This window comes from Amblyraja radiata, chromosome 9, assembly GCF_010909765.2.
Source record: "Amblyraja radiata isolate CabotCenter1 chromosome 9, sAmbRad1.1.pri, whole genome shotgun sequence".
NCBI lineage: Eukaryota > Metazoa > Chordata > Chondrichthyes > Rajiformes > Rajidae > Amblyraja > Amblyraja radiata.
Window position 1 is genome coordinate 2622845 of NC_045964.1, and position 15750 is coordinate 2638594.

Consider the following 15750-nt stretch of genomic DNA (forward strand, 5'->3'; position numbering starts at 1 on the left):
CTCCTATACTCAAATCCTTTTGCTATGAAAGCTAACATACCATTCGCTTTCTTCACTGCCTGCTGCACCTGCATGCCCACTTTCAATGACTGGTGTACCATGACACCCAGGTCTCGCTGCATCTCCCCTTTTCCTAGTCGGCCACCATTTTATGCTGGTTAACGTAACATAAAAACAGGTAATCATCTCCTTTATCCAGGAACATCTGGTTTTAACTAGTTCGCAGCCACTGATATTTGGCCAATTTTGGTGAATTCACTAGAGGTTCAATGCTGAATAAAAGTGTCGATTGGTGATATTATTGGTGTGAGACTGTAGAAAGAGACTGTGGTTCCCACATGGCCTCATATGGAGGAACAAGAGGTGTTCAAGTAAAGAGTGGGGAAAGAAAAAAAACTTAATTACCAAAGCATCAGAATAGTAGCAACAAAATTAAATAACTTTTCAGATCTAAAACCTTTTTTAACAAGATAATGAATGCACAATATAATTTGAGGTCTATAAAACGGAAGGTGGAAGCTGGCCATTGCAACTGCATCATGGACAATTAATTTCAATCTTCACACACTATCATTCAATCACACTATCATGCAGTCACTTAGAATATGCCAATTTCATGATACAGGTCCACCACTTATTTTTCCAGCAACTGGAAACTCCGACACTTCCTTTACTCTGGACAAAATCACAAGAGCGCACTTGAAATCCCCAAAATGTGGCGCCTAGGCCGGGTGAGGTGGCCGATCTCAACCTCATCGGGACTACCACGACTGATCGGTGGGTTCATTTTGCCCCCAGCGGCCGGGGCTCTGGAACTCCGGCTCGGCCGGGGCCAGCAGATCCGTTCCCACAGCTGGTCTTCCGAGGCAAACTTTGCGGGCCGGTATCTCGGCCCCTTGGCAGACCGTTCCTGTACCGTTTGACTCCTCTCGGAGACCGTGACCTCCTGTTGGTCCGGAAAAACGGATAATCCAGAATAGCTCTGGAACCAAGGGTACAGGCATATCGGAACTGTATGTTACCATTAGAAATAGAATAATATGCTGATGAAAAATGAGCACTGGGTCACATATTCCAAAACTCTAAATCATAGTTATAAATTCATACAGCATGGAAACAGGCCCTTATCAAGTCTATGTCAACTAACAATGATTATTAGTTTTGTCATTGGAACACACAATTACGTTAGTTTGCACAAAATTGAAAAACAGATCTGCCCTTTGGTGCAAACAATGAGAAAATGGACTGAATTCCAGAGACCAAGAGCAACATTAGTTCTCAATAGCCAGCACACTTAGATCTGGTATCTAACTCAGTCACATCCTGAATATTTCATTTACATCTTGTAGGGGGCGGCACATTGGCGCAGCAGGTAGAGCGTCAGCGTCAGAGACCAGGGTTCGATCCCGACCTCGGATGCCATCTGTGGGAAGTTTGCACGTTCTCCCTGTGACTGCGTGGGTTTTCTCCGGGTGCTCCGGCTTCCTCCCACATCCCAAAAACGTGCGGGTTTGCGGGTTAATTGGCCTCTGTTAATTCCCCCCCCCCCCCCAATGTGCAGGGGAGTGGATGAGAACGTGGGATAGCGTAGAACTAGTGTGAACGGTTGGTCGGTGTGGACTTCGTGGGTCAAAGAGCCTGTTTCCATGTTGCATGTTCAAACTAAAGCACAAGACAAATTTCCATATTTGCTTTAAATATAAAAATGAGGTTTACCGGCTATCAAGCCTTCTGGCTTGCTGGAAATCCGAATGATATCACGGTCGTGGGTCAACATGAAAATCTCATCTTCTGTACAGGAAACAGATATAATACTACTGAACCCCTCCAGTCCACCAATTAGAGCCTGCAAATATCAACAGCAACTCAATCACCCCCATTTCATCAACTTAACCTTCTGAGTAAGACAACTTGATTTTACCTTCATGAACATTTCATTTCAACGAGTGGCTATTATCAGTATTCAACAATATAATTAACTGGAAAGTAACTACAGCATTTAAAAAAACAGCAAGCATTTTATCACAGAGCATAATTGTACATTGCAACAATTAGAAGATTGAGGGGGGATCTTATAGAAACTTACAAAATTCTTAAGGGGTTGGACAGGCTAGATGCAGGACGATTGTTCCCGATGTTGGGGAAGTCCAGAACACGGGGTCACAGTTTAAGGATAAGGGGGAAATCTTTTAGGACCGAGATGAGGAAAACATTTTTCACACAGAGAGTGGTGAATCTGTGGAATTCTCTGCCACAGAAGGTAGTTGAGGCCAGTTCATTGGCTATATTTAAGAGGGTGTTAGATGTGGCCCTTGTGGCTAAAGGGATCAGGGGGTATGGAGAGAAAGCAGGTACAGGATACTGAGTTGGATGATCAGCCATGATCATATTGAATGGCCGTGCAGGCTCGAAGGGCCGAATGGCCTACTCCTGCACCTATTTTCTATGGTTCTATGTTTCTAATTCTAAACCTTTTAAAATATGGGACTGTACACAAATAATAATAGCGCCTGCAAGATTCTAAACACTTTGTGCCCAATATTAGTTCCCATGTAGATACAAAATGCTGGAGTAACTCAGTGGGACAGGCAGCATCTCTGGAGAGAAGGAATGGATGATGTTACGGGTTTTTAGCCTTTCCTCAGACTGAGAGGCAGGGGAGAGGGAGTCTAGAGATATAGAAGAGTAAGGTGTTTCCACCTTTAGTTTCCATGTACTATGCACAAAATTAGCCGGAATCAAACATTAAAAAATATATATCCATTGAAATATGCCATCTCTGACTGCTGACCAAAATGAATGCTACACTTCTCTTCATAATGGATATGAGTGCAACCAAATCATAGACTCAGAGAGTCAGAGTTATAAATCATTTGCACCAAGTGTGACATTTCCAGATTCTGACTCCACCCAGTAACAATTAGGTGCCAATTTAAAAAATATTTTTGCACCATGCAAAGCTCCTATTTCCATTTTTGACCCTTAAGGATAATTAATGAAAAAGTAGACTTTGATTATATCAAGAGGACCCAGCTCCTAAAGATGACAATTTTGGCCGTTCCTTTAGTCCGTGTTTGACAAATGTTCAACTCTGTGAGTTAGAGAAATCATCTCTGATTGAATTTAGGAATACTGAAGCATTTGCTCTATTCATAGCTGAATTATGTATTGCAGATATAAATATTAGAGTCCATTTTAAAATAGGACTTCAAATAAGATTTTAAAATATTTTTTTTTAATTTAAATTTCTCCTGTCTTGACTTTTATATCCCACTGTAAATTCTTATCCAGATTTATAACATATTTCTATGAATTTATCACATTAATTATGCCTTTCAATCGCAGAACAACTTAATTTGAATGCTTTCAAAGGCGATGCTTCAATGGACAGTGGGATTTAAAATGGAGTAAGCTGTCAGGGCGAGTACACAATATATCAGCTTTGCTGTAGCATACCTGATTAACTGCATCAATCACATAAATACTAGCCTCATTCCAGCTCAGTACCCATCCGTCACGTAAGCAGCACTTCAACAGGCCGAGGTTTCTCTCTGAGGCCTGTGCGCCTTTGAGGTTAGTTGTCAACCTCGGTCGTGGAAACAACTCAAAAGGTTTCACACCACTGGTAAATATACTTTTTAAAATGAGGGTTGACTGAACAGCTCCGTGTACGTCAGATTTCCACAGTCGAAGCCCCGGTCTTGAAGCATACAGATTGATATCAGTTTGTTTGCAGAGGCCTGGAATGAAACATGCTCCAAATCTGCCAGCACTAGAAACACGAGAGATTAAGATATCTTAGTTGGGGTTTTTTTCAACAATTAGTAACTAGACGTTATGTAAACTTGGTACAACATAATATAAAATTACAGTGCATCGAAACAAAGAACTGCAGATGCTGGTTTAGACACAAAATGCTGGAGTAACTCAGCGGGACAGGCAGCATCTCTGAAGAAAAAGAGGTTGGGTGACGTTTCAGGTCAGGACACTTCTTAAGACTGGGAAGAGGCAGAAGGTTCCCGACCAAAAACGTCACCCATCCTTTTTCTCCAGAGATACTGCCTGACCCGCTGAGTTACTCCAGCACTTTGTGTCTATCTTACATAAAATCACATGGGGGTTTCCCTAATTGTACAACAATTATTTTAATTCTCAACTACAAACTGTATTGACAAACGGGGCTAGAATGCCAATTGCTCAAATTCTATTTGTTTCATACATTCGTTTCAAAATTTTCAGTTCATCAACTCCCATAAATGTTTAGATTTCTAGTTTTAGTTTTAGAGATACAGCGCGGAAACAGGCCCTTCGGCCCACCGAGTCCGCACCACCCAGAGATCCCCACACACTAACAGACACACACTAGGGACACTTTTACATTGACACCAAGCCAATTAACCTACAAACCTGTACATCTTTGAAGTATGGGAGGAAACCGAAGATCTCGGAGAAAACCCATGCGGTCTGGGGGAGAACGCAGTCTGTACAGACACACCCCTAGTCAGGATCGAACCGGAGTCTCTGCGCCTGTAAGCAGTAGATCTACCACTGCGCCACCCCCTACTACTCAACCGTACAGTGGGTAATTTGCCAGTTCACCACCACCCCATATCTTTTGGATGCGAGAGGAAAACAAAATGGCCACAGGTACAAACTCAACACAGACACCACCTGAGTTCTCGATGGAATGAACGCTGTTGAGAATACAAGGTACCGGCTCTATAAGCTGCACCCCTGCGATGCAGACGTTATCACAACCATGGGTGCATCTTATTTTAGCCTAGGTGCCACAAGCAATGATACTTGATATACTACATTTAATTATTTAAAAATTCTCCACACTTACATTTTCCTTGGCTGTGTTCCAACCTGCCTGATAACATTTTGCTCAGTATATATAAGGATGGAGCGCAGGCAAGTTGAAACAAGAAGAATTTTCTGCGTGTAGTCCAACTGTACAATAGAAGATGCATCTTCTAATATCACTGTAGGACTACAAATACCCTGTGGGAAACCAGAACACAACAATCAACAAGTTCAAATTCAAACTATACATTAAATATATCTCCATGGTGCATTTGGTCATTTTTCCACAATAAAAAAGGAGTAGTGAGAATACTATATTTTGTTCACAGACACATGAAATGACTGATATTGTCAAACCTCCATTTGAAAATTTCACCAAAGGAAAAACATACATAAACTGAGAACACACAAAGCTGTACTGATCACAGTTATCAATTGAATAGAGCTGAAACATTCCTGTAAACACAAGGAACTAGAGATGCTGGTTTACAAAAGGCACAGAGTGCTGGAGTAACTCAGTGGGTCAGGCAGCATCTCTGGAGAACATGGATAGGTGACGTTTCACAGAGTGCTGGAGTAACTCAGTGGGTCAGGCAGCATCTCTGGAGAACATGGATAGGTGATGTTTCACAGAGTGCTGGAGTAACTCAGCGGGTCTGGCAGCATCTGTGGAGAACATGGATAGGTGATGTTTCACAGAGTGCTGGAGTAACTCAGTGGGTCAGGCAGCATCTCTGGAGAACATGGATAGGTGACGTTTCACAGAGTGCTGGAGTAACTCAGTGGGTCAGGCAGCATCTCTGGAGAACATGGATAGGTGACGTTTCACAGAGTGTTGGAGTAATTCAGTGGGTCAGCAGCATCTGTGGAGAACATGGATAAGTAACAGAGTGGGGACCCATCTTAAGACTTGAAGTCTATCCATGTTCTCCAGAGATGCTACCTCTTTGTGGAGTTACTCCAGCACTGTGTCTTTTTTTGTTATACCAGCATCTGCAGTTCCTTGTGTCTAAAATATAATTCCAGTTGTAAAACACATGGCGGGAATAAAAGGCAGAAACAAGGAACTGCAGATGCTGGTTGCACTAAAAAGTACACAAAATGCCAGAGTAACTCAGCGAGTCAGGCAGCATCTTTGGAGACCGTGGATTGGTGATTTTTCAGATTGGGACCCCAATCCCTATACTAGTTTAGTATCAGCAAATATATCCCTTTATCATCTTGATGTCTTTGGCAATTTACAAAAAAAATGTTCTCAAAACATTCCTTTCCATTTTAGCTGGAGAGTTATACAGTAGAGACAGAGGCCCTTCAGCCCACGACATCCATGCCAATATTTTTTTTTACTTCTATACTAATCCCGTTTGCCCGCATAAGGACCATATCCTTCTGTCCTTTAAAAAAAAAGACAAAGTGCTGGAGTAACTTAGCAGGTCAAGCAACATCTCTGGAGAACTTGGAACGGTGATGTTTCCGGTCAGGTATTTTTCTATGCCTTGCCTATTTCTTGTTCATAAGTGATAGGAGCAGAATTAGGTCATCCGGCCCATCATGTCTACTCCACCATTCAATCATGGCTGATGGATCTTTCCTTCTCATCTCACCCCATTCTCCTGCCTTCTCCCCATAACCCCCAACACCCGTACTAATTAAAAATCTATTTATCTCTGCCTTAATAATATCCATTGACTTGGGCTCCACAGCCTTCTGTGGCAATGATTTCCACAGATTTACCACCCTCTGACTTAAGAAATTCCTCCTTTAATTCTGAGGCTGTGGCCTCTGGTCCTGGACTCTCCCACGAGTGGAAACATCCTCTCCATATCCGCTCTCTCCAATTCTATCTTAATACGGTTTGTTTTTTAACAACTCTAATTTCTAAAGGTACCTTATTTCAAAAGTAGTGCCGATGGAATTAGCAGACATTAAAAATAAACCTTAGGCTCACAATTTATCTGAGGATTGGTTACCTGATCCAGGTCCACAGCAGCATAGACAACTTTACCCAGCTCATCCCCAGAGAAGAGTTTCATTCCATTGCTGCTCCAAGCTAAAGCTGTAATGTTACTTTTGTGAATCCCCACAACATCAAATCGGCGCAACTGTGGAGAAAGAATACCAGAAAATAAATAGAGTCGGCAAAATGGAAACAAACTCTGCTGAACCTTTATCCAATTATGGCTGTGTTCTTTTTAACAGAGAGTCTGTTTCCTGTTTCATGCCTGTAGCAAGTAGTTTAGTTTAGTTTATTATTGTCACATGTACCGAGGTGCGGTGAAAAGCCTTTGTTGCGTGCTATCCAGTCATAAAGACTGTACATGATTACAATCAAGCCGTCCACAGTGTACAGATACAGAATAAAGGCAATAACATTTTGTGCAAGATAAAGTCCAAGTAAAGTCCAGTAAAGTCCAATTAAAGATAGTCTGAGGGTCTCCGATGAGGTAGATGGGAGGTCAGGATCGCTCTCCAGTTGGTGATAGGATGGTTCAATTGCCCGATAACAGCTGGGAAGAAACTGTCCCTGAATTTGGAGGTGTCCGTATTCACACTTCTGTACCTCTTGCCAGATGGGAGAGGGAAGAAGATGAAGTGAGCGGGGTTTCACAAATCTGTTGAGATTAACTACCTAATAGAAGCAGACTCAATACGGCAAGGAGCAGTGCAGATGTAAATGCTGTCAAGCAGGCGAGGCTTGGTGTTGGTCAGAACCGGCCTGCTAAAAACTCTGAAGCAGCTTCTCGACCCGAAACATCACCCATTCCTTCTTTCCAGAGATGCTCCCTGTCCCGTTGAGTTACTCCAGCTGTTTCTGTCTAAACCTGATAACTAGTTCAGACAGGGTTTGACTTAGCTAATAAAAAAGACACAAAGTGCTGGAGTAACTCCGCAGGTCAGACAGTATCCCTGGGGAACATAGATAGGTGAGTGCCCACTGGTGAAGGGGGAAATGTCAGGCTGAAGGGCTTGTTTCTCTGCTTCACGACTGTAACCAGTGTGGGTGCTTATGCATTAGTATGAACCGGCTTCGACGGTTACTACAACCACATGACAAAACGAGTTACATCATCTCTGCTCAGCCAGTGCATGAAACACAAGCTGAATGTTACTAACGGGGATGCAGTAAATAAACATGCATCACTCACCTGCTTGTTTCTACCAGGCAAGTGGGAAACCAGCTGGAAAAGCGTCACTCTCCCTGAGGCTGTCCCAACGGCAACCAGGTCATCAAAGCAGGCCAACAGCTTCACCACTTTAATAACCTCAGTCTTGCCCTTACATTGAAAACACATACAACACTAGATCATGAGACACATTTACAAAGCTATTCAATCCAATTTATTAGGCCAAATCCATAGAAATACCAGACATAAACATGGATAAACATTGTGAAATCTAAATACAGGATTGAGAAAATCTTTTCTTTGCTAGTCTGGCCCTGACAATCAAGTACCCAACAACAAACCTGGTTTAAATCAATGGTCAGAAATGTAAAAGCAAAGTGAGTATAGTTTTGACAAGTTCATAAGGGATAGGAGCAGAGATATTAGGCCATTCGGCCCATCAAGTCTACTCCACCATTCAATCATGGCTGATCTATCTCTCCCTCCTAACCCCATTCTCCTGCCTTCTCTCCATAACCCCTTACAGATCAAGAATCTATCTGTCTCTGCCTTAAATATATCCTCTGGCCTGGTCTTCACAGACTTCTGTGGCAACAAATTCTACAGATTCACTAAAGAAATTCCTCTTGAACTTCTTCCTCAAGGAACGTCCTTTTATTCTGAAGTTATGGCCAAGGCTCTTTCCACTAGTGGAAACATCCTCTCCACATTCACTCTATCCAGGCCTTGAGCACAGACCCTAAATTTCTAATGCAAAGTTTGCTCAAAGATGCTCACTACAAAGCACTAGTTGGTTGGTGACTTTATAAAAGTATCCCAAGCAAAAACAAATAAACTTAAGTTCAAGTTTCAAGTTCTTGGGCGAGCTTGTACCTTAGATCTCTCCTGGCACCAGCACATCAATGCAATCATAATGAAAGCTCAAGAATGTCTCTGTTGCATTAAAAGATCGAGGTGGTTTGGTATGTTGATGAATATTCTCTTGAACGACTCCAGGTAGAGAGCATATTGACTGGTTGCATCGTGGCCTGGTTCAGCAACTCAAGGAACAAAGACTAACAGAATATGTAAATAATGCCTGGTCGTTCATAGGTACTGACCTCCCCACCATCAAGGAAATACAAAAGAGCAGCTGCCTCAGGAATGCAGCCAACATCATGAAATATCTACACCACCCTAGCCAAGTCTCCATCATTGGGAATACGATACAGGAGCTTAAAAATCATGACCACCAGGTTCAAGAACAGCTTCTTTCCAACAATCATCAGGCTCTTGAACACTGCACATCACTAAACCTACCTCGGCAACTGTGATCTTTTATGTGCTATCACTGGTTGCACCATTATGGTTACCTCGTATTAATTTCTTATTATTAAATATTTGTGTGTTCTTGCATTAACAGACCTGTTAAGTTGCTGTGAGAATTTCATCGTTCTGTTGCCGTTACATATTACCATTAAACACTCTTCACCCTCAACACGTGACTGTACATTTATCCACTGCAGTTTTGAGGGGAATTTAAAATGTTTTATTTCCAGATGGACATTAGAAGTCTCTCTACGAGGTGAAATCAATAAAGGGCCTGTCCCACTTTCACAACCTAATTCACAACCTGTGCCAAGTTTGCCTTTGACTCATACTCGCAGCATGGGCGTCACGAGGTTGTGGGTCGGTCGTGATGTTAGTCGTCGGTACTCGTGGCATCAAGTAGGTCGGGGCGTTTTTTCAACATGATGAAAAATGTCCATGAGTAAAAAAAGGTTGTGAATTAGGTCGTGAAAGTGGGACATGCCCTTAACGAGTGACACCATCTTTAAACTCCAGGCACAATTAAGAATCACACAAATATGCAAGAGGCTGACTATACCACGTAACTGGAGTCAGCAAAGATGCCCAACAGATTTCTGCAGACTCATGTCAAGAACTAATGTTCCAGCCACCAAAATAGTAATGATGAATAATTCTGTGGCTGCATACACAACTCCACAGGAAGGTTCCGACCTAAAATGTCACCTGTTCCTTTTCTCCAGAGATGCTGCCAGAGCCGCTGAGTTACTCCAGCACTTTGTGTCTATCTACAATGACACGTTCCCTTCCTGACACTAGAGTCAATGATGCCAAGAAACAGCTGCAGCAGATCTTGAAGAGAGAAGATGAAGAAGAGATGGTCATGGACTGTAGATGCAAGAAACTACACGTGCTGGAACCTTGCCAAAACGTGGCAGGGTCCAGCGGGACAGGCAGCACCTGTGGAGGGAATGGGCAGGCGGAGTTTTGGGTTGGGATACTTCTTCAACGTTCTTTTAGGAAGGAGATGAGGTGAAAGTTCTTTAGTCAGAGGGTGGTGAACCTGTGGAATTCTTCGCCACAGAAGGCTGTAGAGGCCAAGTCAGTGGATATTTTTACGGCAGAGATAGATAGATTCTTGATTAGGTGTCAGGTTATGGGGAGAAGGCAGGAGAATAGGATTAGGAGGGAGGGTTAGGAGATCAGCCACGATTGAATGGCGTAGACTTGATGGGCCAATTGGCCTACTCCTATCCATTATGAAAGCTGGAAAAGAGGTGGGAGTGGGGCAAAGCCTGACAAGTGACAGGTGGATACAGGTGAGGGGAGGTCAGTGGGGGTGTGATTGGTGAATGGGTGGGGAAAGTGACACAGGCTAGAGGTGAAAAGATGACACAAGGAAATTATATCCTTGTTCCATAAGAGGAGAGTAAGATTAAGAGAAGACTGTGGGATACAGAGGGGACACAGGTGAGGGCTCCAACCACAAGTGTAGGAGGGAAGCCACGTTTGCTGAAGAAAGAGGGTATCTGGGATGGATGCAAAATGCTGGAGTAATTCAGCGGGACAGGCAGCATCTCTGGAGAGAAGGAATGTGTGATGTTTCGGGTCGAGACCCTACTTCAGACCCAAAATGTCACCCATTCCTTCTCTTCAGAGATGCTGCCTGTCCCGCCGAGTTACTCCAGCATTTTGTGTCTATCTTTGGTTTAAACCAGCATCTGCAGTTCTTTCCTGCACAGGATATCTAGGATGTCTATTACAATCCCATCAACTCTGATGGTTACCTTGGCCACACCACCTCCTAACCTGCCTCTTGGAAGGAAGACCAGGTGATCACAAGGTGATTCTTTACCCTCAATTTCTCCATCTCCACTGCATCTTCTCCCAAGACACGGCTTTCCACTCGAGGACACCGGAGATTCACACAACTGCAATCAGAAGCTGATGGTGAAACCTACCTCTAAATTATATTTAGTCATCTTGTTCATCCGCCTGGAGTAGAGGTAAAGCATGCCGATGTTGGTGCCCACCGCAATGAAGTCCTTATTGGCATCGAGGGCCGTGAGATGTACAGCCACATTTCTAAATCCTTTCTGAACTTTTGCTGGAATCGCGTTAAGCAAGTAATACAGTGGACTGAACTCCTTAAAGGTGGAGAATCTCCCATCTACCGCCATAGCAGTCAAAATTACACTGTTCACATGGAAAAAAACACACAAGAAAGAACAAGATTAGAAATATTGGCATCATGCAAATATACTTCATAAGTACAAAAGTGATAAGCACAGAATTAGGGCATTCAGCCCATCAAGTCTACTCCACCATTCAATCATGGCTGATATATCTCTCCCTCCTAACCCCATTCTCCTGCCTTCTCCCCATAACCCGGACACCCGCACTAATCACTGCTTACCCACCACACCACCTCCAGGTCCCTCAGATCGGCTGAGTAGGGGCTACTGAACATCCCGCGGTCTAGGCATAAGCTCAGGGGCGACCGCGCCTTTGCGGTTGCAGCTCCTAGACTTTGGAACAGCATCCCTCTTCCCATCAGAACTGCCCCCTCCATCGACTCTTTTAAGTCGAGACTTAAAACTCATCTTTACTCTCAAGCCTTTCTTGACGTCCTCTGAGGGAGGGCTATATGTATGTATTTATGTATGTACTTAATCTATGAACCAATGTTGTAGAACGTTAATACCTTCACCAATGTAAAGCACTTTGTTCAACGAGAGTTGTTTTTTAAATGTGCTATAAAATAAAAGTGACTTGACTAATCACAAATCTGCCAATCTCCGCATTAAAAATATCCATTGACTTGGCCGCCACAACCGTCTGTGGCAAAGAATTCCAAAGATTCACCACCCTCAATGAGGTACCCCCTCATCCTTCTGAACTCCAGCGAGTACAGGCCCAGTGTTGTCAAATGCTCATCATATGTTAACCCATTCATTCCTGGGGTCATTCTCATAAACCTCCTCTGGACCCTCTCCAGTGCCAGCACATCATTCCTCAGATCTGGGGCCCAAAATTGCTCACACTTCATTGCTCACTAAAAAACAATATTTTTTCCCTTCATTTATACCACGCCAGATTTGAAGCTTAAGTTCGCAATGTAAACAAGAAAATAATTCACAAACTAAGGAAATAAAACTTCAATAGTGGATTCTAATTAGACTGAAGAAGGGTCTCGACCTGAAACGTCATCCATTCCTTCTCCCCAGAGATGCTGCCTACCTGCTGCTGTCCCGCTGAGTTACCCCAGCATTTTGTGTCTATCTTCGATTTAAACCAGTGTCTAGTTCTTTCCTACACATTATGTAGATCAAGGCACCTCTTAAATTGCTGACCTCAAATGCCAAGTTTGGTTTCAGTCATCTAAAACCTGATCTCCAAATGCACTCATAACTGAACAACATATTTCTCATTTTATTTAGAGTTTTTTTTCCTACTTTACATATTCTAACGTATGCTGTAAAAACAGGGAAGTGCACATGCTGGTTTACAAAGAAAAGGCACAAAATGTTAAAATAACTCAACAGGTCAGGCAGCATGCAGGGAGAACATGGATAGGTGACGTTTCTGAAGAAGGGTCCAACCCGAAACGTCACCTATCCATGTTCTCCAGAGATGCTGCCTGGCCCGCTGAGTTACTCCAGCACTCTGTGAAACGTCACCTATCCATGTTCTCCAGAGATGCTGCCTGACCCGCTGAGTTACTCCAGCACTCTGTGAAAACGTCACCTATCCATGTTCTCCAGAGATGCTGCCTGGCCCGCTGAGTTACTCCAGACTTTTTTCTTTCCAACTTACAATACCCGTTCACTTACAATCCGGATGAATTATAAAGCACTAATAACAAGAACACTATTTAGGCACAATTTTGCAATTGAATCACAGCAACATTTTGGCCAGCACGGTGGTAGAGTTGCGCTCATAGCACCAGAGGACCGGGTTCGATCCTGACTACATGTGATGTTTCTAAGTTCTCTCTGTGAATACGTGGGTTTTCTCTGGGTGCTCCAGTTTCCTCACACTCTCTAAAAATGTGCAGGTTTGTTACTTGACTTCTGTAAAATTGGAAATTGCACGACAGAGCTAGTGTACGCGGTGATCACTGGTCGGCGTGGACTCGGTGGGCCCAAAGGCTCGTTTCTGCGCTGTATCGCTAAAGTCTAACATTTCTGGCTGTAGAGGTTCAGCAATGGTGAAAGCTGAGACAACAAGACTAATGAGTTGTACTCCCTGCTTGGCCTCTTTACAATATAAACTTAGAATGTAAAAACAAGGAAGTGCAGATGTTGGTTAATACACAAAAGGACAGATTGCTGGAGTAACTCAACGGGTCAGGCAGCATCTCTGGAGAACATGGATAGGTGACGTTTTAAGTTGAGATTTAGGCCCTTTCAGATATTTATCCAATTCCTTTCTGAAATTTGTGACCATAACAAGGTGGCACAGCAGTAGAGTTGCTGCCTTGCAGCACCAGAGACCGTGGTTCGATCCTGACTGCGGGTGCTGTCTGTATGGAGTTGGTAAGTTCTCCATGTGAAAATTGAAAATTTGAAAATTTATGTTTAGTGTGTTTTCTATGAAAACCATATAACAATTACAGCACAGAAACAGGCCATCTCGGCCCTACAAGTCCGTGCCGAACAACTTTTTTCCCTTAGTCCCATCTGCCTGCACTCATACCATAACCCTCCATTCCCTTCTCATCCATATGCCTATCCAATTTATTTTTAAATGATACCAACGAACCTGCCGCCACCACTTCCACTGGAAGCTCATTCCACACCGCTCCCACTCTCTGAGTAAAGAAGTTCCCCCTCATGTTACCCCTAAACTTCTGTCCCTTAATTCTGAAGTCATGTCCTCTTGTTTGAATCTTCCCCATTCTCAAAGGGAGAAGCTTGATCACATCAACTCTGTCTATCCCTCTCATCATTTTAAAGACCTCTATCAAGTCCCCCCTTAACCTTCTGCGCTCCAGAGAATAAAGACCTAACTTATTCAACCTATCTCTGTAACTTAGTTGTTGAAACCCAGGCAACATTCTAGTAAATCTCCTCTGTACTCTCTCTATTTTGTTGACATCCTTCCTATAATTGGGCGACCAAAATTGTACACCATACTCCAGATTTGGTCTCACCAATGCCTTGTACAATTTTAACATTACATCCCAGCTTCTATAGTCAATGCTCTGATTTATAAAGGCTAGCATACCAAAAGCTTTCTTTACCACCCTATCTATATGAGATTCCACCTTCAAGGAACTATGCACGGTTATTCCCAGATCTGCGTAGGTTTCCTCCCACACTCCAAAGACATGTAGGTTTGAAAGCTAATTGGCTTGGTATAATTGTAAATTGTCCCCAGTGTGTGTCGGATCGTGCTAGTGTGCGGGGATCACTGGTCGCGCGGACTCGGTGGGCCGTATAGCCTGTTTCCACGCTGTATCTCTTAACTAATCTACTTCCACCATTCTTTCAGGCACCACATTTAGATCACAGAAGCGTTACCCTCCTCATCCTCTCCCTCGCTACAAATAGGATCATGGCTGACCTACACACATCTTCCTTTTCCACTAAATCATCAAAACCTATCATATGTTTCTGGTGAATTAATTCAGATTTCAAGTTATATGACCAGGCATCAACAGCCGCTGGCAGAAAAGTAGTTCCAAATTTCTCATGCTCTTAAATTCTCTCTCAAAAGACCTTGGCTTAATCAATAGGCAGTCTTTCATAGCCCTAATGTCCACAAGTGATGGATATGATTTCTTCCCATCAATGCCAGATCCACCTTTTCCGTTACTTCCAAAAGAACTACCTCATCCGTTGTCTTCAATAAAGGTGTTTTTCACTTATTTACCCCTATTTTTCCAAGTGCAAATTAAATTGGTCATATCGATATATTTTGCCAAAATACTTTGGAATACTGTGACACCCTTACTAATCAAGAACCTGTCAATCTCCACGATTTGAAAATACCCAATGACTTGGTCTCCACCACCATCAGTGACAATAAATTTCACAGATTCACTATCCTCTGGCTAAAGAAATTCCTCCTCATCTTCTGTCTTAAGGTATGTCCTTTTATTCTGAGGCTGTGCCATCTCTATTCACAGTATTATCTGATCCGTTTGGATAACATGCAAAACAAAGCTTTTCACTGTACTTCAGTACACACGACAACAATAACCTGTGACGATACATGGCACAACTCAGTACATGTGATAATAATAAAACCCATACCTATTGTACTTGAGTTTGGCTTCATCATATTTATATATAATCTTACTATATGATCTGTTTGTGTAGCATACAAAACGAAGCTTTTCACTGTACCTCCAAACATGTGAGAATAATAAACCTAAGCCTGTTGCACAATAAAGTAAACCTATTGACTTAATTTGACTTAATTATATTTATATATATTCTATACAGTTTTATCTGATCTGGTGCGTGTTGTTAACATGGAAAACAAAGCTTTCCACTGTACCTCAATGCATTTTACAATAATAAGC

The 15750-nt window shown here is 42.8% G+C and overlaps 1 protein-coding gene across 4 annotated transcripts in view; it reads right to left on the bottom strand.

The window, feature by feature from the left end:
- tecpr2 (tectonin beta-propeller repeat containing 2) overlaps nucleotides 1–15750 on the bottom strand; it is an 85956-nt gene that overhangs the window by 68809 nt on the left and 1397 nt on the right. For all 4 annotated transcript variants that reach the window (XR_004413013.1, XM_033026495.1, XM_033026494.1 and 1 more), the window contains exons 2-7: nucleotides 11180–11414; nucleotides 7953–8081; nucleotides 6777–6908; nucleotides 4847–5004; nucleotides 3457–3772; nucleotides 1717–1846 (exon numbers count right to left, since the gene is read on the bottom strand). Coding sequence is in view for 3 of the 4 variants with exons in the window: in XM_033026495.1 (XP_032882386.1) it covers nucleotides 1717–1846; nucleotides 3457–3772; nucleotides 4847–5004; nucleotides 6777–6908; nucleotides 7953–8081; nucleotides 11180–11398 (1084 nt within the window). In the remaining variant the exon portion in view is untranslated. The remainder of the gene's footprint in view (nucleotides 1–1716; nucleotides 1847–3456; nucleotides 3773–4846; nucleotides 5005–6776; nucleotides 6909–7952; nucleotides 8082–11179; nucleotides 11415–15750) is intronic.